We start from the raw sequence: 27599 nt of genomic DNA on the forward strand, positions 1-27599 counted from the left end.
CCTCTCCCCTCCCCTCCCCACCCAGGCAAGATGGCGGCGTGGCGACGGTTACTAAGCGACGGGGGATTGCGGGGCTCCCTCGGGAGGCTCCGGGTGAGAGAAGCGGCGCCTCGGCCTCTCGCGGGCGGCTTGTCCGGCAGGTCGAGCCTCGCTCGTCCGCTTGGATCCTGGGGGGGCCTTTTGACCTTGCCCGGCCGCCGCTTTCAGCCCAGTGGAAGGCCCCGGCGGGGAGTTATGGGCATTGGAGTGCCAGGCCGTTGTGGGAGCCTTAGCAATGGGTAGTTTGAAAGGGGAATTATGGGCATTGGAGTACCAAACAGTTGGGGGAGCCCCAGCTTGCAGTGGCAAAGGTAGTTTGAAAGGACCCGGCTGAGAGTTATGGGCGTTGGAGTACCAGGCAGTTGGGAGAGCCAAGCTTGCAGTAGCATAGACAGTTTAAAAGGCCCGGACAGGGAGTTATGGGCACTGGAGTGCCAGGCGGTTGTGGGAGCCCTAGCTTGCCTTAGCAATGGGTAGTTTGAAAGGGGAATTATGGGCATTGGAGTACCAAACAGTTGGGAGAGCCAGGCTTGCAGTAGCATGGGTAGTTTGAAAGGCCCCGACGGGGAGTTATGGGCATTGGAGTACCAAACGTTTGGGGAGCCCCAGCTTGCAACAGCAAGGGTAGTTTGAAAGGCCCCTGCTGAGGGTTATGGGCATTGGAGTGCCCAACAGTTGGGAGAGCCCCAGCTTGCGTTAGCATGGGTAGTATGAAAGGGGAATTATGGGCATTGGAGTGCCATGCACTTGGGGGAACCCCAGCTTGCAGTAACAGGGGTAGTTTGAAAGGACTCGGCTGAGAGTTATGGGCATTGGAGTGCCCAACAATTGCGGGGAGCCCAGCTTTCAGTGGCAAGGGTAGCATGAAAAGCCCTGTTGGGGAGTTATGGGTATTGGAGTACCCAACAATTGTGGGAGCCCCAGCTTGCAGTAGCATGGGTAGTTTGAAAGGGCCCAGCTTGGAGATATGGGCATTGGAGTTCCAAATATTTGGTGGGGGGCAGGTTTCAATGGCATGGGGTCGTTTGAAAGGCCCCATCGGGAGTTATGGGCATTGGTGGAAGGGCCTAGCTTGGCTCTCTTGACAGCCCTGCAAGGTAGGCCAGGCCCTTTTCTCAATGAGTTGAGGGGTTGGGTTGAAGTTCACCGTCAACCAGTGGTGAAATAAATCAAATAAAATTGAAATCTGTTGACTTTGGGATTTCTTTTCCCAGTCTTCCTTCAACTTCTACCCTTTTCCTTCAGTTTTCCTGCCTGGATGATGGAAGGCGGTCCTTTGCCCGCTGCTGTTCGAAAAATGCTTTGCAGCAGCCCCCAAGTGAGTTGAGCCCATGTGAACTATGAAAAAAAAAATCTGTTTTTTTTTAAAAAGAACCACTTTACATTTGTATTCATTCATTCATGACATTTCTACTTCATTCATTCATTCAATTTCTCTAGCCACTCAGCTCAGTCAAGGGACCCTGGGCAATTCTAAAAATTATATTTAAAAAAACTTGCAATGCCTGCTATTCTAAAAAATTAAAAAAACATTCAAATAGTAAAAACATCCATGCAACAAATAAATACAAACAGCAGCCATGTCGATTATTCTATACTGCCCATCTGCCCTCAGTAACTCTGGGCAGCTTACAATCAAATATTCAACAGTACGTTGTTTTATTAATAAACTGCTCAGAGTCAGTTAGATAAGACGAGCGGGGTAGAAATTTGAGAAATAAACCTGATGCCACCTCTGAGTTTTTATAAATAGCTTTCCCACTAATAGTATTTTTTTTCTTCTTTTCCCCCCCCCCTCAGAGATTTGCTGGAGGCTTTGTCCAACCAGAAACTTTGCCTCAGCTGCTACTGCTGGAGCCACAGAAGAAAACATATTAAAATGGGGACTTCTGCTCATCCCAATAGGTTCATTTTTCCTTGGCTGTTGGCAGGTAAATAACACGGATGAAGTGAAGGCTTGGCTGCTTGGAGTATTTTTTTAACTGAGGCTTGCGTAATTTTTTTGGGCAGCTTAGTATACCTTATTCTCACGTTTCCTTATCCTTTTGTGTGGTATAAGTCAAGCTGTTACGATGTATGGAATGCAAAGGGACTCTCACGCAGATTAGGGTTATGGCTTGAGCAAATTCCTTTTTGTGCTAAAGGTGTTCTTTTTCAAGGGCAGTGAATCTTTTGTTTTTAAGTAGGATTAATTACAGGTAATCCTCGAATAGATTTTTTTTTTTACTGGCCAAGTGTGATTGGACACACAAGGAATTTGTCTTGGTGCATACACTCTCAGTGTACATAAAAAGACAAGATACGTTCATCAAGAATCATAAGATACAACACTTAATGATAGTCATAGGCTACAAATAAGCAATCAGGAAACAATCAATATCAATATAAATCGTAAGGAAACAAGCAACAAAGTTACAGTCATACATGTAATCCTCGACTGACAATAGTTCGTTTAGTGACCGTTTCAAGTTAACAAACGGCGCTGAAAAAAAGCAACTTATAACAGTTTTTCACACTTTATGATGGTTGCAGGGTCACGGAGTCAAATAATCACCTTTTGGAACCTTCTAACAGGCAAAGTCAATGGGGACACCAGATTCACTTAGCATGGTTAGTAACAACCATGTTACTAACTTAACTACAGTGGTTCACTTAACTGTGGCAAGAAAGGGTCGTAAAATGAGGCAAAACTCATTTAACAACAGTCTCACTTAGCAACAGAACTTTTGGGCTCGATTGTGGTTGTACGCTGAGGACCATTTGTAAATGAAAGGCATGTATAATGTGCTTAACGATCAGTGTGCTTAATCATCTGGTTTTCAATTACTAGGTAGCAAAATCTTTCTTTAAATGCCTGTCCGTTAATAATTGCTCTTGTGGAGCAAGTCTCTTTTTAAGTGTGTGCGGTATTTTTCCCGAATGTTAGTCTTATTATTCTAATTTATTCAGAAGAGCGAACTTTAAAAGCTTCCTGCTTTGCTGCGCAGATAGGCAGTGCTGTTGTGAGAGAAGGATTCCGTAGATCGAGATGTGTTTCTTCTACTTGACAACGCAACAAAAAGTCCCAACATTTTGTGCTTTATGTCAGGTTCAACGGCGGGAATGGAAGCTGAAACTGATTGCCGAACTGGACAGCCGGGTTTCCGCCGAGCCAATTTCACTGCCAGCAGAGTAAGCGTCTTTTGGGAATGGTAAAGAGAATTTAGAATATTACCGAGAACATCAAAATGGGCGCCTCCACTTCGATTTTGGTGGGAAGACCGCTCACAATTTTTTTAAAAAATATTTTTGTCAGAAAGAAAACTGTGTTTGCTGCTGCTCCTTTTTCCTGCCCAGAATGCACTCTGCTTTTTTTGGTCCTCGAGAAAAACAAATTCTCTTTTGTCTATCTCAGTGATGGCGAACCTTTTTCGGCACCAAGTGCCCGCGCCAGCCAGCTGGTCATTGAGTTTCCGGTGCTCCAGAGCTCACACATGGCCGTTTTGGGGCTGTTTTCAGATGGTTTTTCAGGCTGTTTTCAGGTGGTTTTTCGGCCCGTTTGCAGGCGGTTTCTGGGCCAGAAAACGGCCCCGAAAATGGTCTGTGAACTGGCCGTTTTTGGGGCCATTTTCCAGCACTCCGGCGCCCACAAAGACCAGCTGGCTGGCGCACGTGCGCGCGCCGGAAACCAAAAGAGCAGCTGGCGACAGCGTGTGTGCCCACAGAGAGGGCTCTGCATGCAATCTCTGGCACGCGTGCCCTCGGTTCATCATCACAGGTGTATCTCATGGGTTCTCCAGACTGGGCAATTTTAACAGCATGGCTGGCTGAGGAAATTCTGGGAGCTTGGAAGTCCACAAGTCTTAAAATGGCCCAGTTTGGAGAAGAACCCTAATCTAACTTGAGCCTCTTTGCAAAATGTAGTATACATTTTAGTATATAGGGCCTCTGGTGGCTCAACAGGCTAATGCAGCCTGTTATTAACAGCAACTGCTTGCAATATTGCAGGTTCAAGTCCCACCAGGCCCAAGGTTGACTCAGCCTTCCATCCTTTATAAGGTAGGTAAAATGAGGACCCAGATTGTTGGGGGGCAATAAGTTGACTTTGTATATAGTATACAAAATGGATGAAGACTATTGCCTGACATAGTGTAAGCCGCCCTGAGTCTTTGGAGAAGGGCGGGATATAAATGCAAATTAAAAAAAAAAATACAAATAACCATAAAACGGCTGCCGGGACAGAGGTTTCCTCACATGCTTACATATCTGCAAGTTCACCTTCCAGAATTTGGCTCGCCTCATTTCACCGCAAACTATTTGTGTTGCTAGTTTTATGAGAACTGTAGCCCTGGCAGCCATAATTTTTCCAGTTACTAGCTAATTGGCAGAAACTATGTTATATGGGGACAAAAAAGTAGTAGGACATTTCAATTTTCTGGGTATTTGAAAACAGGTATATATATTCAAGTAGCTGGCTTGCTTTAAGTTTTCTTTATAGCAAGATCAGGGTGTTGCCTCTTTCTCTACTGTTACAGCCAGTTAAGTTCGTCTGTTTTTCCTTGCTCTCGTTCATAAACGACAATATTAATTGGCAAAACTTTTTTTTTCTTCTCGCCAGGGGACTTTTGCTGTCTGAGCTATAACCCCCATTTTCCTCCCTTGTCTTGCTCCTTTTCTACAGCCTCTATGAACTGAACGAATTGGAATACGTGCCAGTCAAGGTCAGAGGTCATTTTGACCACACCAAAGAGCTCTATGTGCTCCCACGATCCCCTGTTGACCCTGAGAAAGAAGCCAGGAATGCCGGCCGTATCATGTCTAATGTGGAGAGTGGAGCCCACGTCATCACTCCCTTTTACTGCACTGACCTCGGGTGTGTGCATTATTTTATTTATTTATTTATTAATCATATTTATATACCGCCCTATCTCCAAAGATTATTATTATCATCTATTATCATCTCCAAAGTTTAAGTAGCCGCCTAGAGTTGGATGGAAGATAGGCGGCTATATGAAACTTTTAAGTAAATTAAATTCAGCTTTGCTGTCAACCCTAAAGTTGGCACTGAGCGGCTTTTATTTATTTTATTTTTATTTTAAAAACCTGCTGCAGGATAACGATTCTTGTCAACAGAGGATTTGTTCCCAGGAAAAGGATGAATCCAGAGACCAGGTTAAAGGGACAGGTACGCCGTTTGCTTTCCGTGGGGGAGCCCTCTCTGCTTAAAAGCATAAAATGGAATTATGCCTGGGACACCAAGGTCCCGTGATCGAAATAATTTACAATATGCGTTGAAATGGTTTTGTTCCTTTATATACCGTGTTTCCCCCGAAAATAATCCCTCTCTGAAAATATTTCCCGCCATTTCCTTTGGTTAGGGTTAGGGAGACAAGAGCTGGAAATCAGGTAAGACGGCAAGAGGAGCCCCGTCTTGCTCCCTGCGCCCCAAAATAATAAGCCCTCCCCTGAAAAATAAGGCCAAGCGCTTATTTCGGGGTTCCAAAAAAACATAAGACAGGATCTTGTTTACGGGGAAACATGGTGTTTGTTTTGGATTGAACTAGTCAAAGGTTTTGAAGAATAAAAAATTGCAGTTGGATTTTTCTTTTTCTTTTTTTTTAGATCCAAGAGGATATCGAACTCACGGGGCTGGTGAGGCTATCTGAACCTCGGAGAGCTTTTGTGCCGGAAAACAACATTGAACAAAACACTTGGTTTTACCGGGATTTAGATGCCATGGCCAGGGTCACGGGAGCAGAACCCATTTTTATTGATGCAGACTATAGTAAGTCCCTCAAACATTGCCCCGCCCTCTGATTTTCCTGGGTGTGGCATACAGTTTTCCTAGGCAAAATTTAAAATTGACGTAACATCAGATGTCCGCTAGATAGCTTAAGGAATTATTGGACTGGAACAGGCCTTAGGTTATTTTTATTTATTTTTTTATTTTATTTATTTATTTGTCAAACACAACAGTATATATAAGTATAAGCATGAAATAACCATACAAATTGGATACAATCAAAGGGAACATTAGGACAGGGACGGTAGGCATGCTGGTGCTCTTATGCACACCCCTTACAGACCTCTTAGGAATGGGATGAGGTCAATAGTAGATAGTCTTTGGTTAAAGTTTTGGGGATTTTGGGAAGAGACCACAGAGTCAGGTAGTTTATTCCAGGCATTAACAACTCTGTTACTGAAGTCATATTTTCTGCAATCAAGATTGGAGCGGTTCACATTAAGCTTAAATCTATTATGTGCTCGTGTATTGTTGCAATTGAAGTTGAAGTAGTCTTCGACAGGAAGGACATTGTAGCAGATGATTTTATGAGTTATACTCAGGTCATGCCGAAGGCGGCGGAGTTCTAAATTTTCTAATCCCAGGATTTCAATTCCGGTAGCATAAGGTATTTTGTTGTATTCAGAGGAGTGGAGAACTCTTCTTGTAAAATATTTCTGGACACGCTCAATTGTATTAATGTCCGAAATGAGGTGTGGGTTCCAGACAGGCGAGCTGTATTCGAGAATTGGTCTAGCAAATATGAGCTACTTGTGGCCCTCCCAAATCCGCTGGAAAGCAATTTAGATTTAAATTCCCTTGCCAACTGTGGAATTTGGAACCCCAAACCAAGCACACAATGCCAGCTTGCCTGCTTCTATTCTTAGCTACGCATGTGAAGAATGTCGATCTTGATGAAATTCAAGACTAGAATGCTCGCGTGTGGCAGTGGCATTATGGATTAGCAACACAGAAAGCACCGCATGTGATCTGTGTACTTATCCTGATTAATTTCGTACTACATAAGAGTGTTTCAGGATTTATTAAAGCTTAAAAACTGCTTCAAGGTGTAAACTAATGGGAAGCCATCGATAAACACACCTATATACACTCCCCTTGGGAAGATGGGCTAATAGTCTTAATGGCAAGTGTTGTGGCTCGCCGGCAGAGCTGGCAGCAGAGTCGGACAGTGAGGAGGTTGGGGAGGAACTTGGGCCAGTCCTGGGGCTGGGGAAAGCTGGGATGAGGGTTCTGCGTCAGAGGCAGAGAGGGGGCCAAGGCCATCTGATAGCCTCCGGAGTCCGACATCAACGAGGCAGAAGAACAGCTGGAATCTGTTCCCAGGGTGCGCATGCGCAGAGTTACCAGACGACAAGAACATTTAAGAAAACAGGGTCGACTTGGGAGTAAGGCTTGGAGATGATTGGCCCCTCCCACAAGACATAAAAGAAGAGCGAACGGGACGTGAGCTTTTGCAGGAAGCAATTAGTTCATTTGGCCGATTCAAGATTTGCAAGTGACTCTATGCCACATTTGGCCTTGCCCCGCGTCTGGAAATTAGCTCTCTGGCAGCATTCCACATGAGATAGGTAGGTGTAGTCTTTCTCTGAAAGACGGTTCATCAAGCCTTGCGGACCGTAAATGAAAGCAGTTTATAAAATAAAAGAGGTTTTGAGGGACTAAGACTTTGCTTCATGCTTTCTAAGGAAGCCTAGGTCATAACAAGGAGGTTGTCTCCATAGAAAAGCCCAACTTTTGGTAATTATGGGACTTAAAATTCCATGACCATCAAAGGACAGAATGTTGGGAAAAGTTTCTGGAAGCAATATTTAAGGGAGAGCTTTGAAATTCTAAGTTTATTGAACTTATGGGTGAGCAAGACATACAAAATCTTACTGAATCGAGCTCCAATTCTCTCTATACCCAACAGGAAGCTCAGTTCCCGGGGGGCCAATTGGGGGCCAGACCAGAGTAACTTTACGAAATGAGCACATGCAGTATATAATTACTTGGTGAGTAGCAACACATTTCTTTTCGCTGGTGGGGAGGGGTGGGCAAGACGAGGAAGAGTAAATCTGCAAGCGATCCATAAATTTGTCCCCCAAATTGCTAAAATACCCCTTCCCTACGACGAGTTAAGCCGCTGGAAAATCCTCCTTTTATTTCTTGTAACTTTGTACAAGACACAAAGATTCCAATCAGCCTAAAACAAAACAGGATGTATTGTTGGTTCCAATGCCCCCGTGGTTTAATCTACAGGAAAAATTATCAAGCTGAAACTGGTTTTATTACTTAAAAAAAAACCAAAATTCTCGGTGTCCACGTTCTCATCAGCAGGGATCCCTTTCCACTTTTCCAATTTTGTGCAAATACAATTGTAGCTTGTATACATGGATAATTAAATACGTGTTCTCTTTACTGGAAGTTTCAGGTAAAATCCCCAACAAAAATAATTCTGGTTTTAAATCAATGTGCTGCTTTATCATCTTTTCCAGCCATGTCCACCTTCCTGCCCTGCATCAGCTATAGATTTAGCTTCATAAGTCAAGGGATCTGGAAATTAAGCAGCAAATTGTTTCTGAACCAATAGCTCAACTGGATCAGACAAAACTCCAGTGAGCCTTCACGTACACAAAATCAAATATTTGCTCCTTCTACGCAGGTACACACTGTGTGCTGCCACTTCCTTCTTGTGGTACAAGAGGTTCATTCAGAAGTTGCCTTTATGAATCCTACGAATGTTGAAGAACGTGGTTCAGGTGTGCAGCTTTAAAAAGTGGCCATCTAGCCCAGGTTGTAGACTGGAGCATTTGGAAGATGATTTGGGATTTCTTGGTGGACGATCTCACCCAAGCCAAGAGTTGCTGGAAGCCAGGCAGTGTTTCTCTTAAAGTAAGCTGATCTTCAAGTATTTGGGGAAATATTAACTGGTTATCAGAAGACAATTAAGTAATGGGGAGCCTTGAAGGAAAAGAAAATCTTTTCAAACGTGGGCTCGTCAATGAACAAGAAATCGATTAAGGCTTAGGGGATACTCTATATTTGTGGTAATTTGAATCATGTTTCTTGAAATAAAATGGTGTCTTTTTAGTGTTCAACTCTTCCTGGTATTGCATGAGGGGGGTAATGGAAAACAGGACAAAGAACTAAGAATAATGCCAGTAATTCTCTCAGACCAATCCACCTCACAGGGTTGTTGTTAAAATAGGAAGAGGAAGGAGTATTCGGTCAAGCCTAATATTTTCCCCGTTTATTTTCTATAAAAATGGGAGAGAGCTGCATGTTACCCACGACTTTAAAAAAAAACACCTTTAAAATAACCAAAGCGCACTCACAAGCCTTTTGGTTTAGAATTTTATTTTTATGTACAGAAAAACTGACACATCTATCATCCAAGCTTGGTGGCCAGCTCTTTAGCTTTGGCTTTTTCAAGCTTAGCAATCCGAGCGACAGATTTGGGACCCAGGACGTTTCCACCCCAATGACGACGAATCTGAAAAGGGAAAAAAAACAACAAAATTTGTTTGCCAACAGGAAGAAACGTTGATTCTGCCAAACTGCCCTCCTCTTTGCAATGACAGTCTCTTTCCAAATTATTGTTTATTGCAGTTAACTCAGAAGCCAACAATTAGAGTGCTAAATAACATACATTTCAAGCCCCTTAAAGAGACCTGCCGATGATGTTTTAGCAGGCTACGCAAGCAGAACCAAACCAAAGCCAAAAATCAGACAGGCCCAGTCTTATTACCTCATCGTATCTCTCGTTGTAGTTGGTCTTAACAGCTTCCACCAGCTTAGCCAAGGCTCCTTTGTCCTCACTGCATATTAAAAAAACAACAACGGGTCAAGCAATTTGCGGGGCTCAAGATGACAGTCCCATGCAAGAAACATACAGGCAGTCCTTGACTTATATCCATTCGTTTTAGTCCCTGCCCAAAGTCACAACGGCGCTGAAAAAAGTTGGCTTATTACCCTCCCTCGCGTCGTAGCAGCATCTCCATTGTCACGTGGTCAAAATTCAGATACTTGGCCACTGTCTCGTATTTATGACGATCACAGTGTCCTGGGATCCCCTTTTGCAACCTTCTGACAAGCGAAGTCAATGGGGAAGCCAGATTCACTTAACCAGCAGGTTGCTAACAGTTCTTGCAGTTTGGGATTTAAACATGGGGTCTGCGTGTATGTGAGTGTGCGTTTTGGTCCCTCCCTTGGTCTGCAATCCAATCTTATTTAAGAGTTTGATGATGTTCTTAGGGGGTTTTTTTTTTGTATATCTTTAATAATCCAAATATCCAAATCCCCCAATGATTGCTGCAAGAAAAGTCGTAAAATCGGGCAAAACTTAAAACAAGCATCTTACTTAGCAACGGGCACAATTGTGATCGTAACTCGAGGACTACCTGTATTCAGCTGCTCTCCTAATGGTGCTCCAACCCACAACAAGACTATGCCCTTCTAGCAGCTATTAAAATAATGACTGCTCAGTTGGCACCCAAATCCCCAATTAGGTCTGCCATGTACAGAGGTTGGCAGGACCAGAGTCCAGCCTCCACTCGGAGCTACTTACGGGTTAACCTGGGTGAAGGCCACGCAAGTGCAGGTTTTCCGGTGGACGAGGCGACCCAGCCTGGCTTTGCCTTTGATGATGCAATAGGGGACCCCCATTTTTCGGCACAAGGCGGGCAGGAAAACCACCAGCTGCACCGGGGGAAAAGAAAAAAAAACACCTTTTCATTAAAGGGACCCTGCTGCATTTTTTGACACCGACGAGAGGGGAGAGGTTTGGGCAGCGGCAATCGCTCAGGGTTAAAAAGCTCGTGTAGTTTTTGCTCTCCACGGGGGAGTCAGGTGAAGAAATTCAAACATCATTGCAATTGCCAAGCCCAAGCAAGTCACAAGAGGATGTTGAGAACTGTGTTGAGAACAGCCCCTTCCAAACTCACAAATGGTTGGTTTTTGTTTTTTTTTACCAAATTAACCAAGAGAGTCACTTTATGAAAGAATGTGACAAAAGTGATGGCAAAGGAGCCATTTCCATCCCACCCCAGAGAATGAAGCCCCTAGATGTAAGATTAACATTAGGAAAGAGGTCTGCAATCTTAAAACACCCAAAGAGCCATTTGGACCCGTTTCCCAGAGAAAACACCGGGAGCCACAAAACCCTTCCCGTGCCTGACTATTTCTTGAGCGGCCACAAAACCAGCATGTGTAGTTGAATTAAACTACACATTGTTTTCATCTGAAACTTTTCTTTTCTTGGATTTATCCATGGTTGGCCTATGGGGGGGGGGTGTTGTTGAAAAGCTCAAAAAATAGTGTGCAGGCGGGTGTCACACATTGGCGGTTGTGAAGCACATTTTGAGTGACAGGGAGCCGCAGCAGAGGGGTGAAAGAGCCACAGGCGGCTCTAGAACTGCAGGTTGCTGACCCCTGCACTAGGCAATTGAGGAAACAGATCCCAGGTTCCTTATTCCTGCATTTTTCCCCCAGACCGCTTCAAATACAAGGCACCTTAAAAATTTGTCAAAAGAGGAAAGGAAAAATGAAAATGGCTGTGAAATGCTACATATTCCTGCCTGGAAACCAAAGGTTGTTTTTTTTTTTAAAGCTGTTGCTTGTTTACCCCAAAGCCTGGGAAAACAACAGTGCTGAGTTTGGAATTCCACCACGCTATAGCGCAAAATTTGGAAATCCAGAAGGACAAAGGCTTCCCCATCCGCTTTACCTCAATGGGGTCGACATCGTGCGCGATCACCACCAGCTGAGCCTTCTTGTTCTCCACCAAGGTTGTGACTGTGTTGACACCTGAAAAGACAAGCAAAAAAATATATATCAGTAAACGAAATTTACAGCATTAACTAAGCTGGAGCGTACATGATGCCGCCAAGGCATGGGCCAACCTGCTAACGCTCAGTCAGAGAGATTCAAAAGTTTACCTGCCCTCAGCACAGGTGGCCTTTTGGTTGGAACGTCGCCCTTCCCCGCGGCTTTCTGTTCTGCCCGAGCCAACAACCTCTGTTTTTTCTCTTGTTTGGTCTCAGGCCTGTATTTGTGAGCCAGCTTCAGAAGCTGAGTCGCTGTGGAGATAAGACATTAAATGAGAACCGGAGGGTTTCTTTGCCCCATCCTCTAGCAGCTTGATAAAGAGATCCTTGTGCATCAGCGATCTTGGTGGTTGGGAGTCGTCAAGAAAGCTCAGAGATTTGCTTCCATCATCTGCACGTTAGAGAACCTTTTCTCCTTCGGGCTAAACCCGAAAGAGGGATTCCTTCCTCCCCTCTGTTCATATAGCCCCACATTATTTAGAATCTAGCCAGCAAAATCATACCAAATCAAAAATTTTATTGGCACTATATATAAGTTACTATGCTCTGAATTGGCGACTGAGCACCCGAAAATACTTTTGAGGAGTGAAATGCATGCCGTAGATAGCAACCGCTAACGCAAACCTCCCCAGAGCTACTTCTAAGTTTCAGAGCCCTCTCCTCCCACAATCGCAGTTTGGGTACTCGTCAACCCACCCCCAAATTTATGGCTATTTGTAGTGTCCCACAGTCGCATGACTGCAATTTATAACTTTTTTTTTGGGCTGGAAAGCAACGTTTACCTCTAGTTTCTGGCCAAACACCCCCTAAAATTACTTAACTAATCTGCTCACTTAATGACTGCCCCGGAGGCGGCCATAAAATAAGGTGCAGTCACGTGAACTGGTTAACAACCGGCACAACTTAATGGCTGGAATTCCAGGTTCGATTCTTTACCGTAAGTCAAGGACTACCAGTATACAGGAAGGCCCGTTTTTCATTTGCAGCCCTCTGCCCAGCCTCACTTCCTCTGATAATTCAACAGGGAAAAAAAATATATCACCATTTACCTGTCTGGCGGTCCAGGGCTTGGGTGAATTGGTTGACCGCCGGGGGCACCTTTAACCTTTTGTAAAGAATTGCCCGCTGGCGCTGGAGCCGGATGTAGCGAGGCCATTTCACAAAGCGGGTCAAATCTCGTTTGGGCTGGATATCCTGGCCTGAAAAGATACAGCATCAACTCAAGGAACAGGAATTGTTTTGTTAAGCTTTGGGGGCTTCGCTCCAGAACAAAAATAAAAGGCGGGGGGAGGGGGCGCATCAGCATCAGAGATCTTGGTGGAAAGGCTTGTCAGCACTGCCACTCAGTTAGCAAATATTCTTTCCATCATTTGCTTGCGCCCTTTTCACAGCATTAAGTTCAAGAGTTATTTAGAGAATCTTCAGGGAAGTAAAAAAAACAACATCTCCACCATTGAACAGATTGCGGAAATCCATATTTATTTACTCCCATCGTGCCTCTTCTAAATGGCTTAAGGAACTCAGAAATGCAACCTCAAGAACATTTCGGAACCGAATCAGTAAGAAGTTTCGAAGAGAACAAAGCAGCCAGTCGAGAGAAGTCAACGGTGTCTCTGTTTTCTCCAAATGGAAATATCCCCGTATTTGTCCAAAGACCGAATAAACTGCAGGAAAGCAACCCAGCTCAGAAGCACCAAGGACTCCAAGCCAAATAAATTGTGAAGAGGCTTTGATGTAAAGCAATTTTGCTCCAATTCCCTGCACGATCGGCAAATAAAGGCCCCCATCACATCAATGTCCCCCTCCCCAACTCACCGATGCCGAAGTTTTTGGGTCTCTTCTCAAAGAGGGGGTTCACCACCTTCTTGGCCTCCTGCTTCTTGACCACAGCAGGGGCCGGAGCCACCTTCTTCCCCTTGGCCTTCTTCCCCTTCGGCTGCAGAAGTGAAAGCACGGGTTAAATCTGGATCATTCCATCTATCGGCAAAAATGTAAATGCAACATCTCCTATACACCTTTTCCCCAAGCGGATAGACTAGACTAGACTAGACTAGAATTTTTTATTGGCCAAGTGTGATTGGACACACAAGGAATTTGTCTTGGTGCAGATGCTCTCAGTGTACATAAAAGAAAAGATACATTTGTCAAGAATCATAGAAGAGAATAGAGGAGAGGAGAGGAGAGAGGAAGGAAGGAAAAAGAGAAAGGAAGGAAGGAGAGGTGGAGGAAGGAATAGAATAGATTTTTTATTGGCCAAGTGTGATTGGACACACAAGGAATTTGTCTTGGTGCATAGGCTCTCAGTGTACATAAAAGAAAAGATAACGTTCATCAAGGTACAACATTTACAAGACAATTGATGATCAATATATCAATATAAATCGTAAGGATTGCCAGCAACAAAGTTACAGTCATACAGCCATAAGTGGAAAGAGATTGGTGATGGGAATGGTGCCCAAACAGCCCAAACAAGCTTGGGATCAGACTAGGCGCTGGATTAGAACTCCCAACATCCCAGCCACGCTGCTCAGATCTGGAAACTTGTTGCCAACGCAATGCGAATCCGTTTACAAATATCGACTTTCACTCTTTATTTAGTGTCATGGACCAGCATAAATCTTAAACCTCATCCACCTATTGCTCCCATCGCCAAACTTGGGTGACTTCTTGTGGGTTTAATTCCTCCCAGCACGCCTAGTCACGCCATGCCGGTTGGGGAATTCTGGGAATTGGAAGTCCGCCAGTCTTAAAAATTTGAAGATCCCAGCTCTTAAATCAGGCACTGTCGCCTAATTCAGGGGATCTCCCAAGCCTGGCCTCTTTTAAAGACCAGTGGCCTTCAACTCCCAGAATTCCTCCGACTCAGCAAGGCTGGAATTAGGAATTCTGGGAGTTGAAGTCCACTAGTCTTAAACAACACGTTTTCTCCAAGGTTAGGGGGGGTCCCCTGGCCGGAGGCTCAGTGGCTAAGACGCTGAGCTTTGTCGATCAGAAAGGTCGGCGGTTCGAATCCCCCTAGTGCAGGTCTCCTGCGTGAGCAGGGGGCTGGACTAGATGGCCTCCAAGGTCCCCTTCCAACTCTTTTGTTAGTGTTATCCCGAAGACGTTGCTCTTGGCTCCCAATCGGCAAGATATGCCCGAAAACAGCAGCAGCTGCTCAGTTGCTTCTTCCAACCTAAAACCATCCACCGATCTTTGCAAAAAAAAAAAAACCCAGCGAAGCCGAAACTCCAGCCCACCCCAAGACCGGCTTCCCCGTCATTTCCCCCTCCCAATAGAAGCGGCCTCCGGTTCGGCGGGGTTCCTGGGTCTCCGGTGCGCGGTAAAGACCCCCAAGCCGGGCCTCCGATGGGCGGATGGCACCGGATTGGAAGACCCCCCCGCCCTCCACACGTCGCAGAGACTCACCATCTTGCCTGGAAGCCGAAAAAGAGAGAAACGGTGGCTTCTGGGTAATATATCGCAGTCACGCTGGTTCTCGCGAGAGGTTCGGCGCTCAATCACGCGGGAAGACGCGGAAGGGGAAGACCGGCCGATTTTTATTTTTTTTTTATCATAGAGATGATAAGCGACTATCGGGCTTCCGCACGCTCCTAGAGAGTCCTCGAGGGTGGGATGTTCAACCGCAACTGAATAGAACAGGAAGAGCGTCTCCCTCCCCAAACAACCAATCAGCTTTCAGGATTCAGCCAATCATGGAACAACCAATCAGCTTTCAGGATCCCTTTTCGGATTAGAAATGATCGATTAAGGAGTGGAAGTGAAAAGTGTGGATGCTGATAAGGTGAGAAAGTCAATTTTTAAGCAGTTGCATTGCTGTTTCAAACCGCTTTTGCAATACTTGGTCTCTTTGTCCTTTTAAATGTACGGAGCAAGGCTCTAGTCCTCATTATTCTCACAGTGACACCCCCCCCTTCCTTTATGGGGAATAGCACGATAGATATGGAATTTATATAAGTTTTCTGACATTTGATTCTCGGCTCCTCAGTCTTGATCCTTTGCTTCATATTTATACATACCTGTGTATATTTATATCAGAACAATCCATCAGATTTGTTTGTGGGGGCTTTTTTTGCACTATTTACCGCTTCTTTTTAATATTGATGTGCTTGCAGGCAAATAGGCGGCTCGGGAATAACATGGACACAAAGGTGCAAATTTTAACCCTGAAAACGGAAATGGAATGTTTATGGGCAATATTTTCTTTCTTTTTTAAAAAATGATTTTAGATTTGGGGCTTTTTTAAATGCATTTTTCTCTGGATTTGTTATTTGTGATGGCGTTTCTTGGTCCATTCCTTTGTTGGAAGAAATATCCATCTGGGTTCAGTTCCAAGTGGGGACAAAGACACTGGAAACATGGAGACTGCTTGGAAAGATGGTTTAATGGTGGTCAGGATCACATGGCTTGAGTTCCTGAACAGAAAAAGGGCTGAGATCCTGTGTGCTCCCTGGCTTTATGCTTTTTCTGAGCTTTGAACTTTCTGGGGCACAGGAAGAGTATCCTGATTGGTTGTCAAACTCCCAGGTGGTCTAGGGGTCTTAGCTAACAATGTAGGTTGTCCCTCAAGCTTGCCTTAGCCTTGCCATGTGGTGAGTTTCTGTTCTAGATGGGTTCTATTATGATGCAGATGATGGTTGACAAAGGTGGGTGGGAAATGAGTGAGCTTAGCTGAGGCTTTAATGGCCCATTGACAAAGGTGGGGGGGAGTCAGGAAGTCGCAGGGAGCTGCCCTGTCCTCAAAACATGCTTCTCCATTTCTCATCCGGGGAAATATATTCTGCCTTTTAAATATTTTCTAAAATATTTCATTCTTCTAGGAGGGGGGTGGGTGCTAAATTCCTACACCTTTCCTAAGCCATGTCACAGCAACGGGTCCTACCCCAAAGTAAAGAAACCCTCCTCCAGTCCTACAACAAGCGGCTGAAAGATGATGTCAAATCCATCATGGACAACTTTACAGAAATCATCAAGTCCGCAAAGGTTGGTATTGGTATGTCAGAAGAGAAACACCCTCCCTTCCTTCTTCAGCCTGAACTTTTGTTCCTTTGAAGCGTTCATTTATTTATTTAATTTAATTTATATACCGCCCTTCTCCCGAAGGACTCAGGGCGGTTTACAGCCAAGGTAAAAAGCACAGATCGAAAAGTTAAAAAACATTTAAACATTTAAAAACTAATTAAATTAAAGGCTGAAGGAATTATAATAAAAAACTTATGTTAAAACCCCAATAAAAAACTTCATTAAGCCAGCCCTGCACGATGAAACAGAAAGGTCTTTAGCTTGTGCTTAGAACATTTTCAGATTATTATTCTCTATTGAGAAGACAATTGAGAATAGAGTAGGGTAGAATAGAATAGAATAGAATAGAATAGAATAGAATAGAATAGAATTTTATTGGCCAAGTGTGATTGGACACACAAGGAATTTGTCTTGGTCCATATGCTCTCAGTGTACATAAAAGATACGGTCATCAACAATCATAAGGTACAACACTTAATGATAGTCATAGGGTACAAATAAGCAATCTGGAAACAGTATAAATCGTAAGGATACAAGCAACAAAGTTACAGTCATACAGTCATAAGTGGAATGAGATTGGTGATGGGAACGATGAGAAGATTTAATAGTAGTGCAGATTTAGTAAATAGTTTGACAGGTTGAGGGAATTATTTGTTTAGCAGAGTGATGGCCTTCGGGAAAAAACTGTCCTTGTGTCTAGTTTTTGTGGTGTGCAATGCTCTATAGCGTCGTTTTGAGGGTAGGAGTTGAAACAGTTTATGTCCAGGATGTGGCGGCTCTCTAAATATTTTCACAGCCCTCTTTTTGGCTCCTGCAGTATACAGGAGGCAGGTTGGTAGCAATTATTTTTTCTGCAGTTCTAATTATCCTCTGAAGTCTGTGTCTGTCTTGTTGGGTTGCAGAACCGAACCAGACAGTTATGGAGGTGCAGATGACAGACTCAAGAATTCCTCTGTAGAACTGGATCAGCAGCTCCTTGGGCAGTTTGAGCTTTCTGAGTTGGCAAACAAAATTACACAGTGCAAAGCAATAGAGAAACAGATTTTTATTAGAGCAGAGGGGAAAATGCTTGACAGTTTTTCAAACATCACACAAATGGTTGGGCTTTTTTGTGCCTGCTTCCTTTTCCAGATTGAAGAAGAAACCCAAGTGTCTCGCGCAACCCAAGGCGAACAGGATAACTATGAGATGCACGTCAGAGCGGCAAATATTGTGAGTGGATTAGAGCCGAGATATTCTGCAGATGATCCTGCTGGGAGATGAGTTGCAAGCCGGCCTTTAATTCATTTAACTTTATTTGTGCATATAAATTTAACGAATCAATTTAGTAAAATTGATGATTGAAAAATGGTGGTGGTTGCCATCCACCCTCACAAACACGGTTTCTCACCAGAGAGTGGAAAAGAAATCATCCCATGACCAAAATTAGAGCACAGCAGCCTGCAATTACTGCAGGTTCAAGCCCGGCCCAAGGTTGACTCAGCCTTCCCTCCTTTATAAGGTAGGTAAAATGAGGACCCAGATTGTTGGGGGGGCAATAAGTTGAAGTTGACTTTGTAAATATACAAATAGAATGAGACTATTGCCTTATACACTGTAAGCCGCCCTGAGTCTTCGGAGAAGGGCGGAATATAAATGTAAATAAATAAATTAAAAAAAATTTGGCCGTTTTTCAAACACAGTGGTACCTCGTTACTCATCGTGAATTGATCCCGGGAGGTGCGATGAGTACAGTTAGATATTGACAGTTTGTATAGTTTTCTGTCTGGTCCGCTGTTTGAGCGGGAAGAAGACTCAAACCTGATTGGCTGAGCCCTCTGGCAGCGCCCTATATCAGGGCAAGCTGTCAGACAGGCTATCGGCTGGAGTTACTGAATAAAGTACCAAAAATGATGAATACCAAATTTGTCCCATAAGGAATAATGTAGTGAGTCACAAGGCAGACGACACTGACAAACACTAGCTTGTGCGTTGAAACAAACAAATGATGAGTCCCGGGATAAAATTTCCGTGTCGAAATGCGTCGCGTACCAAATCCGATGAGTTTCAAAGCATTTGAGTGCCAAGGTGCCATCGCAGGGGTGGTATTGACTTATCTTAACAACTGGTTCACAAAGCATAAAAAGGACATGATGACATCCGGGCAGGTGGGCGGAGCCTCCCCCAGCCCCAGCTACCGGTTCGCCCGAACCGGGTAGAACCGGCAGAATCTCACCACCGTACCATTGTGTGTGGATTTTTTTCACCAGGTCCGAGCTGGCGAGTCCCTCATGAAGCTGGTCTCCGACCTGAAGCAATTCTTAATCCTTAATGACTTTCCTTCGGTCAACGAAGCCATCAACCAACGCAATCAGCAATTGCGGGCCCTGCAGGAGGAATGCGACAAGAAACTGATCGCGCTGCGGGATGAAATCTCGGTTGACCTCTACGAACTGGAAGAGGAGTATTACTCTTCCAGGTACAAATAAACCCAGGGAGAAATCTCGGGATAACCAGACCGTGGCTTCTTTCTTTTCTTTTATTTTTTTATTTTATTTTTTGACCTCGGAGACAGAGGTTGCGTTCTGAAACTTTTTAAAACTCTTTTGATTTTTGTTTTTCAAATCTCTGCTTTCAATATTTCTGGGGCGGTTCTGACCGTCCTTAAAACAATCAAGCCACTCCTGTTTCCATGTTTGCAATTCCGTGCAGCTTCTAAGAAGGGAAATACTGCCTGGCAATCTTGCAGTTTGGGATTTAAACGTGGTGGGTGTTTTTTTGGGGGGCAGGGGGTGTTGTCCTTCCCTCGGTCTGCAATAGCCAGGATCTTATTTTATTTAAGAGTTGGATGATGTTCTTAGTGTTTTTTTCCCCCCTTATATCTTTAATAATATATGCAAATCCCCTAATGATTCCTGCAGCTTTATTATAAATAAAACTGTGCGTAGGAAAAAAAAATGTCAACTTTGGGGTTGTTTTTTGTTTTATTTCTTTATTATTTATTATATATATTTAACCCGCAGCTTGTCTGATTTAATAATCCCCTTATTTCTCCTCCTGTCTCTTATGCTTAGCTTGTACCTCTCTTTTTGGCAATTTATCTGCGATTTTTTGCAATTTCCGTTGGCTTCCGAGCAGGGGCTGCTAGAGGAGTGAAGGAATAAATTGGGGCAGGGTTTGGGAAATTTACCCCCTACAAAATACAGGTAGTCCTTGACTTAACGACCAAATCGAGCCCAACATTTCTGTTAAGTGAGTTTTGCCTCTTTTTTTTTTTTTTTACAACATTCCTTGCCACGTTTGTTCAGTTAATCACTGCAATCGATATGTGAATAACCTGCTTGTTAAGTGAATCCAGCTTCCCCATTGACTTTGCTTGTCAGAAGGTCGTAAAAGGAGATCACATGACACCCGCCCCTGGGACATTGTGTTGTGTCTTGCCCGCTCTCACAGCAGCCGGGGCCTTCTTATCTGCTCCCGAACACGGAGGAATGTATGCCTCCCGGCCCCAGTCCTGGCTCCATGCCCAGACAAGCTGAAGAGGAGGGGGCACCTCCCGGTCCCAGCCCTGGCTCTATGCCCAAGCAGGCTGCAGAGGAGGGAGCACCCCCCGGCCCCAGCCCTGGCTCCATGCCCAGGCAAACGGAGCAGCTAGACCCCTCCCCCTCCTCCACAGCATGTGAGCCTGAGGAAAGTTTATTTCCAACAGCTGCTGATTGGAGTGACCCTCGCGTCAGAAGGCTGGATAGGCGGAGGCAACAGAAGGAAGGGAGGGGCAGGCCTTAATGAGTGCTGAGTCATGGAGCCACACCCCATGGCCTATATAAAGGATCTGCTTTCTGGCAGTCTCTGAGTCAGGCAAAGTTTAAACATATCTTGCTGAAGTCACTTTCTGGTCTCCTGCCTGCTCTGAGGACTTTGCTAGGACTTTGGGCAGAGCTGCAGAGGCACGCCTGATTCGGATTTCCCTGACCCGGCCGTCAGCGGAGGAGTGGGACACGACACATTGCGACGGTCATAATATGAGTCAGTTCTTTCACTATCTGAATTTTGATCGTGTGACAACACCACCCCGGGACGCAACGTCTGTAAGGGTGAAAAGCAGTTCATAAGTTGCTTTTTGTCAGTGTCATAACTCCGAACGGTCACTAAATGAACTGTTGTAAGTCGAGGACCATCTGTAAATAGAGGAAAGAGGAACCAAAGGCCACTGGATAAAAAAACAACTGTTTTTCCCCCTTTAAAATCTCCCCAGCTGTGATTCCCTTTTGTGACCCTCTGTCCTGCCAAATTAAGGGGGGAGAAGCCCGATTCACTGAACAATCCACGTTACTAACGGAAAAGCTGCCATGATGATCCCCTTAACAGCGGTGGCAAGAAAGGTCGTAAAACGAGCCAACTTTCACTTAACGGCTGTCTGTCTCACTTAGTAGCAAGAGAAATCCTGATCTGAATTGTCATAAGTCCAGGACTGCCTGTAGGATGAATATATATATATATATATTTGTTTTCTGAGGTTTTCGCGGGTGTTTGTATGTAGGTCTTTGGTTATTCGGGTTTTCTCCCGCGTAAAATTGGAAGTGTCTTGGCGACGTTTCGACGAAATCCCATTCGTCATCATCAGGCTAGGTGCTTACAGCTTCCTATTTCTAGGAGAAATGTACGATCGCTGCTGTTTCTTCCTTTTAACTGCTAGTGGGGGTTTGAACTGATTGGTTGGGAGCTGATTGGGTGGAGGTGTGTTTGGTGGTTGGGAGTTTGGCTGTGCTCTAATTTCTCCTAGAAATAGGAAGCTGTAAGTACCTAGCCTGATGATGACAAATGGGATTTTGTCGAAACGTCGCCAAGACACTTCCAATTTTACGCAGGAGAAAACCCGAATAACCAAAGACCTACATATATATATATATGTATGTACGTATGTATGTATGTATATTTGTTTGTTTTCGTAGGTTTTCACGGGTATAGGTATGTAGGTCTTGGCATATTCGGGCCTTTTCCCATGTAAGGCTGAGAGTATCTTGGCGACATTTTGACGAGGTCTCACTCATCATCTTCAGGCTGGTGCTTTCGGCTTCATGCTTGTGCGAGCAAAGCGTGGTCGGAGCTGCCGTCTCTCTATAAATAACAACCACGCTTTGCTCGCACAAGCACAAAGCTGAAAGCACCAGCCTGAAGATGATGAGTGAGACCTCGTCAATATATATATATATATATATTGTAAAGAGCCCAAGCCTGCAAATTGTTGCTACTGCCTTCTGAAAGATCTTGCTTGTTTTTCGTAACGCCTGTGCTTCTCTCTCGCTTTCTTTTTTCTCCCTCCTGCCTCTCTCGTCTCTTTTCCTCGCTGCCTTAACGGGCTTCTCGTTACGCCAAGCTACGGCGTCTGCGATGCCAGCCACCTCTCTCTTTCCGAAGCCTACTGGAGACAGGAACCAGCGGGCTCGCCTCTGGAAAGTCTCGTCACCTCCCTGGCCGCCGCCGCCGCCAGCGCAATGGAGCAGAATCTTCCCACCCCGCAGGCCTTGGTGCCTTCGCACCCGCACATCAACGGGCACGGAGTAGGCGCCCCCGAGCATCCCTAAAAGGGATCTGCCCCCCCTCCATTCCGTGCATTTCAAGAATAAACGTTAGCAACCGCTAAATGTCGGGCGCAATTCATAAGCCGTGGCGGCTGCTACCTGTACGCGCACGGGGGGTTTTCTTCATGTTTTCACTCACGACCGCATCGATTCACTTTACAGCGGGTCGTAGAGTGGAGAAAAACTCCCTTTACTGCCGTCTCCCTTAGCAACCGAAACGTTGGGCTCCATCGTTTAAGTCGAGGACTGTCTGCAGAAGTTGTCTCCTCCTTGTCCTGGGTTTGCAACGCCGTTTTGATTATTCTGGAAAGTTGTTTTTTTTTTTCTTTCTTTGAGAAGGTTTTTAACATCATAACCCAGAAAAGTTTTTTAAGGAGAATGCTCAGACTAGGGGGGAAAAATGACACTTGTGTTGTTGTGAGATCTATTTTTATGTGACTTCGAGAAGGAGCTCCCAAATACTGCTGAGTGACAAACCCCAAAATACCCAGCCGACGGGGTTTAAGGTTCCCGGACAGCGATAGTTAAGAGACCTGCAACTTTTCCACTAGACACGTGATTTTAAAAAATCGGGCAACCTTCAAGAGACATTTAACAGTGTTAAAAATGTGAAAGACACCAGTGGGATTTTTCTTCCATTCGTGGAAAACTTTACTTTTTCTTTTTTTTAAAAAAAAAAACATATATTCTTTTTTTTCTTATTGTACGAGGCTGTTGAAATAAAGATACCTGAGTTTAGTTAGTGCCCAGGGCGTGGTTAATTCTTTCCAACACAAAAGATGGGAACCAGGAGTTGTCTCTCTTTCGAAACGACTGCCACAAAACGGAATTGCAAAAATAAGGTGTTTGTTTTGGTGGGTCATTTATGTGGTTGTTAGTTGCAAAGTTGTCTCCGACCCATTGCGATCCCATGGACAACGTTCCTCCAGGCCTTCCTGTCCTCTACCATCCTCCGGAGTCCATTTTATCTCATGCCAACTGCTTCAGTGACTCCATCCAGCCACCTTGTTCTCTGCTGTCCCCTTCTTCTTTTACCCTCCATCATTCCCAGCATTGGGCTCTTCTCCAGGGAGTCCTTCCTTCTCATTAGATGGCCAAAGTATTTGAGTTTCCTCTTCAGGATCTGGCCTTCTAAAGAGCAGTCAGGGTTGATCTCCTCTAGGACTGACCAGTTGGATGGCCTTTCAGTCCAAGGGACTTGCAGGAGTCTTCTCCAGCACCAGAGTTCAAAGGCCTCCATTCTTTGGCGCTCAGCCTTCCTTACGGTCCAACTTTCCCAGCCATCCATTGCAACTGGGAAAACCATCGCCTTGACTAGACGCATTTTTGTTGGCAGGGTGATGTCTCTGCTTTTTAGGGTGCTGTCTAACTTTGCCATAGCTTTCATTTATGTACTGAACTGCAAAAGTTAAGACAGAGTTTTGAAAGGTCCCTAAACCAAACTTCCAAAAAAAATAATAATTGTGTTCTGGTGCAGTGGTCACCAACCAGTGGTCCGTGAGAAAATTTTGGTGGTCCAGAGAAAAATTATTTGCATTTTTTTATAGTGCACTAAATACTACTTTTCTGGTTTTTTAAAAAAATTCATATTAGTGGTCCACAGGATTTAAAATTATGAATTTAGCGATCCCTGAGGTCCGAAAGGTTGGGGGACCCCTGTTCTAGTGAGTCCGTGGTGGGTGGTGGGGCAGACCACTTCTACAGCTTTCAAAAGTTCTGCAGCTTTCAAAATTGCGTTTTAATGGTACGTTGGTGGAAAGTGCTAAGTTTTAATTTCACAGGAGGCCATGCATTAAAAAAAAAAAAAACCCACAGGTGAACTGGCACTAAAAATCCCAGGCTTAGAAAACTTAGAACTCCGTCGCCTTCGACAAGACCTAAGTTTAACTCATAGAATCATCTATTGTAATGTCCTTCCTGTTAAAGACTACTTCGGCTTTAATTGCAATAATACAAGAGCAACCAATAGATTTAAACTTAATGTTAACCGCTTTAATCTAGATTGCAGAAAAAATGACTTCTGTAACAGAATCATCAGTGCTTGGAATATTTTACCTGACTCTGTGGTCTCTTCCCATAATCCCAAAAGCTTTATCCAAAAACTATCTACTATTGATCTCACCCCATTCCTAAAAGGACTATAAGGGGCGTGCATAAGAGCACAAACGTGCCTACCGCTCCTGTCCTGTTGTGTTTTTTTTTCTTATATATATATATGCTTATACTTCCTTATATTTCCTCATATATATGTTTATATACTATATAATCATTTTGTGTGATGCTTGTGTATATTGTTGTGACAAAAATAAATAAATAAAAATAAATAAAATAAAACGGGCGTGCATAAGAGCACCAGCGTGCCTGCTTACCGTCCCTGTCCCAATGTTCCCTTTAACTCTTCATATTCTGGAGTCAATCCATGCTTATACTCAGTGGTGGGATTCAGCCAGTTCGCAACACTTCGGGACAACCGGTTGTTAACTTTCTGAGCAGTTTGGTGAATTGGTTGTTGGAAGAAATCATTAGGGCAGAGAACCCGGTTGTTAAATTATTTGAATCCCACAAGTGCTTATACTTATATATATTATTTAATATGTACTCGAATAAATAAATAAATAAAAAATGCCAGCTGCTTTGTGGTTGGCTTAGTTTAAATTAAAAAAAAAAAGTAAGTCAAAACTAGCATGGAAAATTGGATCCTGAGCCGGATGTGAGTTTTATTTATTTATCTTTGCGATTATTTAATCTAGATTGCAGAAAATATGACTTCTGTAACAGAATCATCAGTGCTTGGAACACTTTACCTGACTCTGTGGTCTCTTCCCACAATCCTAAAAAAGTTTTATCCAAAAACTTTCTACTATTGACCTCACCCCATTCCTAAGAGGACCATAAGGGGTGTGCATAAGAGCACAAACGTGCCTACCGTTCCTGTCCTATTGGTTTTTTTTTCTTTTCTTCTTCCTATATATATGCTTATACCTCCTTATATTTACTCATATATGAGTTTATATACTATATAATCTTTTTGTGTGATACCTACATATATTGTTGTGACAAAATTAAATAAATAAATAAATAAATATTTCTCTAGAGTTTATGGGAAGGTCTGGGCTGCTTAAGAAACAACGTCCTAACAGCATCACCAAATAGAAATGTGGGGAAAAGGGTTCAAGGGATATTTACAGACCCCTCGCATCCTGGACATAAACTGTTTCAACTCCTACCCTCAAAACGACGCTATAGACCACTGCACACCAGAACAACTAGACACAAGAAGTTTTTTCCCGAAGGCCATCACTCTGCTAAACAAATAATTCCCTCAATATTGTCAGACTATTTACTGAATCTGCACTACTATTAATCGTTTCATAGTTCCCATCACCAATCTCTTTCCATTTATGACTGTATGACTATAACTTGTTGCTGGCAATCCTTATGATTTATATTGATATATTGACCATCAATTGTGTTGTAAATGTTGTACCTTGATGAAGGTATCTTTTCTTTTATGCACACTGAGAGTTTATGCACCAAAGACAAATTCCTTGTGTGTCCAATCACACTTGGCCAATAAAATTCTATTAAATTCTATTCTATTCTATTCTTAAGCAAAGCTGGCTGAGGAACTCTGGGAGTTGAAGTCCACAAGTCTTAAAAGTGACCAAGGTTGGAGACCCCTGCTCTGGATTGCAAAAAAAAAAAGCCCCCCAGATGCGCTCAAAGTCGCGATCCCGGGGAACCGCGCGCAACAGATGCGCGCCCCACCCACCCCCCCAAAAAATCAAACCACGTGCGCAAAAGTTCCTCCCCCTCTTCGCCCCTCCCCTGGTCCCACCCCCCCACCCCACCCACCCCTGGCCATCCCATAACCTTCCCAGGCTGCAGGAATCGAGCCCCGAGCTGGGTTGCCTAAAGGATCGGATGTGGGTCGATTGGAGAGCTTCTTCCTCTCCAAGCCACGTGGGGAGCAAAGCGGCTGGATTCTGCGCGCGGGGCTTCTTCCCTCCTGCGCCCCTCCCGCGATCCTGAGCCTGCCTGACCCCCAACCCACCAGGTGATGGATTTCTCTCCCCAGCCCCCCGCCCCCCCCCCCGAAGCCTCCTTGCTCAGGAAATTGGGGGATTTGGCTTACTAACTCCTCTATCAATCTTGCTTGCCCTTCCCTCTCTCCCTCCTTCCTTCTCTCCCTCTTTCCTTTCTTCCTTCGTTCCCTCCTTTCTTCTTTCCTTCCTTCCTTCTCTGCTTCCTTCCTTCCTTCCTTTCTTCTTTCTTTCCTCCCTTTCCTCCCTCTTTCCTTTCTTTCCTTCTTTCTTTCTTCTTTCCTTCCTTCCTTCTCCCTCTTCCCTTCCTTATAAATATATAATATAAATGTACCATTGTACCATTGTTTAACATGAGGATAAATTCATGCAATTTATTCACAATTTCTTCTTGCATTTATCAATTTGCATTTAAGATCTGCAGCGTTAGGTGTAGAGGAAGTCCTTCCCTCCCTCCTTCCTTCCCTCCCTTTTTTTTTAAAATTTGCATTTATATCCCACCCTTCTCCGAAGACTCAGGGCGGTTTACATTGTGTAAGGCAATAGTCTCATCCTATTTGTATATTTATATACAAAGTCAACTTATTGCCCCCCAACAATCTGGGTCCTCATTTTACCTACCTTATAAAGGATGGAAGGCTGAGTCAGCCTTGGGCCTGGTGGGGCTTGAACCTGCAGTAATTGCAGGCAGCTGCTGTTAATAACAGACTGCACTAGTCTGTTGAGCCACCAGAGGCCCTCTTTCCTTCCTTCCTGTCCCTTCCTTCCTTCCATCCTTCCCTCCCTCTTTCTTTCCTTCCATCCCTCTTTCCTTCCTTTCTTCCTTCTCTTCTTTCCTCCTTCCTTCCCTACTTCTCCCTCTTCCCTTCCTTCTTCCTTTCTTCCCTCCCTCCCTCTTTCCTTCCTTCTCTCCGTCTTCCCTTCCTTCTTCCTTTCTTTCCTCTTTCCTTCCCTCCCTCTTTCCTTCCTGTCTCTTCCTTACTTTCTTCCTTCCCTCCTTTCCTCCTTCCTTCCCTGCCTCTTTCCTTCCTTCCTTTCCTTCCTTCCCTCCTTTCCTCCTTCCTTCCTTCCTCTCTCTTTTACTTACTAACCTTTCATCAAGTGATTCTAGGCAGCGTAGAATGTGATAAAAATGAACAAGATAAAACATTGAATGATAGATTTTAACATTCCTCTGACCTGACATTAAGTCTTAAAAATATTTATCGATTGAATCTTCCCTCTGCATTTTAAAAAGCACGAAATCCAGCTTCGTGCCATCACAATAAAACGTTTTTCCCCCGTTGTTCATCAGTTGTTGTTTCTTTGTACAGGATTTAATCTCCAATGGCAAAAACAGATGAAGGGC

At 44.2% G+C, this 27599-nt stretch overlaps 3 protein-coding genes and 3 non-coding genes across 12 annotated transcripts; 2 read left to right on the top strand and 4 right to left on the bottom strand.

Annotated features, from left to right (window-relative positions):
- Positions 1-4: 4 nt before the first annotated feature.
- On the top strand, positions 5-8893 carry LOC131186176 (surfeit locus protein 1). The gene is made up of 9 exons (XM_058159513.1): positions 5-93; positions 1285-1357; positions 1840-1970; positions 3128-3210; positions 4700-4891; positions 5131-5203; positions 5641-5803; positions 7731-7812; positions 8463-8893. Exons 1-9 carry the CDS (start codon positions 31-33, stop codon positions 8527-8529), a joined length of 927 nt encoding a protein of 308 aa, XP_058015496.1. The 5' UTR covers positions 5-30; the 3' UTR covers positions 8530-8893.
- Positions 8894-9140: 247 nt separating this feature from the next.
- RPL7A (ribosomal protein L7a) lies at positions 9141-15168 on the bottom strand. Its single transcript, XM_058159525.1, has 8 exons — positions 15034-15168; positions 13441-13561; positions 12675-12824; positions 11737-11877; positions 11526-11605; positions 10368-10498; positions 9549-9618; positions 9141-9293 (listed from the first exon to the last, which is right to left on the bottom strand). The coding sequence occupies exons 1-8, from the start codon at positions 15034-15036 to the stop codon at positions 9189-9191; spliced, it is 801 nt and encodes a 266-aa protein (XP_058015508.1). The 5' UTR covers positions 15037-15168; the 3' UTR covers positions 9141-9188.
- Positions 10596-10674, bottom strand: LOC131186307 (small nucleolar RNA SNORD36). The gene has a single exon (XR_009152338.1). It is a non-coding gene; the product is annotated as a small nucleolar RNA SNORD36 (small nucleolar RNA).
- Positions 11956-12021, bottom strand: LOC131186312 (small nucleolar RNA SNORD24). Its single transcript, XR_009152343.1, has one exon. It is a non-coding gene; the product is annotated as a small nucleolar RNA SNORD24 (small nucleolar RNA).
- On the bottom strand, positions 12927-13000 carry LOC131186311 (small nucleolar RNA SNORD24). The gene has a single exon (XR_009152342.1). It is a non-coding gene; the product is annotated as a small nucleolar RNA SNORD24 (small nucleolar RNA).
- Positions 15169-15282: 114 nt separating the features above from the next.
- On the top strand, positions 15283-27586 carry MED22 (mediator complex subunit 22). 7 transcript variants are annotated; one of them, XM_058159519.1, is made up of 5 exons: positions 15283-15409; positions 16446-16608; positions 17779-17859; positions 18897-19105; positions 22004-22874. In XM_058159519.1, the coding sequence occupies exons 2-5, from the start codon at positions 16486-16488 to the stop codon at positions 22209-22211; spliced, it is 621 nt and encodes a 206-aa protein (XP_058015502.1). In that variant the 5' UTR covers positions 15283-15409; positions 16446-16485; the 3' UTR covers positions 22212-22874. The 7 variants fall into 7 exon arrangements, with proteins under 7 accessions (XP_058015502.1, XP_058015499.1, XP_058015503.1 ...); XM_058159516.1 differs by having other exon boundaries at positions 22045-22874; XM_058159520.1 differs by lacking the exon at positions 22004-22874 and adding an exon at positions 19701-21435 and having other exon boundaries at positions 15286-15409.
- Positions 27587-27599: the final 13 nt, after the last annotated feature.

This window comes from Ahaetulla prasina, chromosome 16 (assembly GCF_028640845.1).
Source record: "Ahaetulla prasina isolate Xishuangbanna chromosome 16, ASM2864084v1, whole genome shotgun sequence".
NCBI classification, from domain to species: domain Eukaryota; kingdom Metazoa; phylum Chordata; class Lepidosauria; order Squamata; family Colubridae; genus Ahaetulla; species Ahaetulla prasina.

What these genes read in the sequence shown, in the direction of transcription:
- LOC131186176 (XM_058159513.1), top strand. Translation starts at nt 31, where the DNA reads ATGGCGGCGTGGCGACGGTTACTAAGCGACGGGGGATTGCGGGGCTCC. An exon ending in GCTCCCTCGGGAGGCTCCGG is followed by an intron (nt 94 to 1,284) that starts GTGAGAGAAGCG and finishes CTTTTCCTTCAG; the next exon opens with TTTTCCTGCCTGGATGATGG. An exon ending in TTTTATTGATGCAGACTATA is followed by an intron (nt 5,804 to 7,730) that starts GTAAGTCCCTCA and finishes TATACCCAACAG; the next exon opens with GAAGCTCAGTTCCCGGGGGG.
- RPL7A (XM_058159525.1), bottom strand. An exon ending in AGCCCTGGACCGCCAGACAG is followed by an intron (nt 11,878 to 12,674) that starts GTAAATGGTGAT and finishes TTATCTCCACAG; the next exon opens with CGACTCAGCTTCTGAAGCTG. An exon ending in GCCACCTGTGCTGAGGGCAG is followed by an intron (nt 11,606 to 11,736) that starts GTAAACTTTTGA and finishes TTGTCTTTTCAG; the next exon opens with GTGTCAACACAGTCACAACC.
- MED22 (XM_058159516.1), top strand. Translation starts at nt 16,486, where the DNA reads ATGTCACAGCAACGGGTCCTACCCCAAAGTAAAGAAACCCTCCTCCAG. An exon ending in AAATCATCAAGTCCGCAAAG is followed by an intron (nt 16,609 to 17,778) that starts GTTGGTATTGGT and finishes TTCCTTTTCCAG; the next exon opens with ATTGAAGAAGAAACCCAAGT. An exon ending in GAGGAGTATTACTCTTCCAG is followed by an intron (nt 19,106 to 22,044) that starts GTACAAATAAAC and finishes CTCTTTCCGAAG; the next exon opens with CCTACTGGAGACAGGAACCA.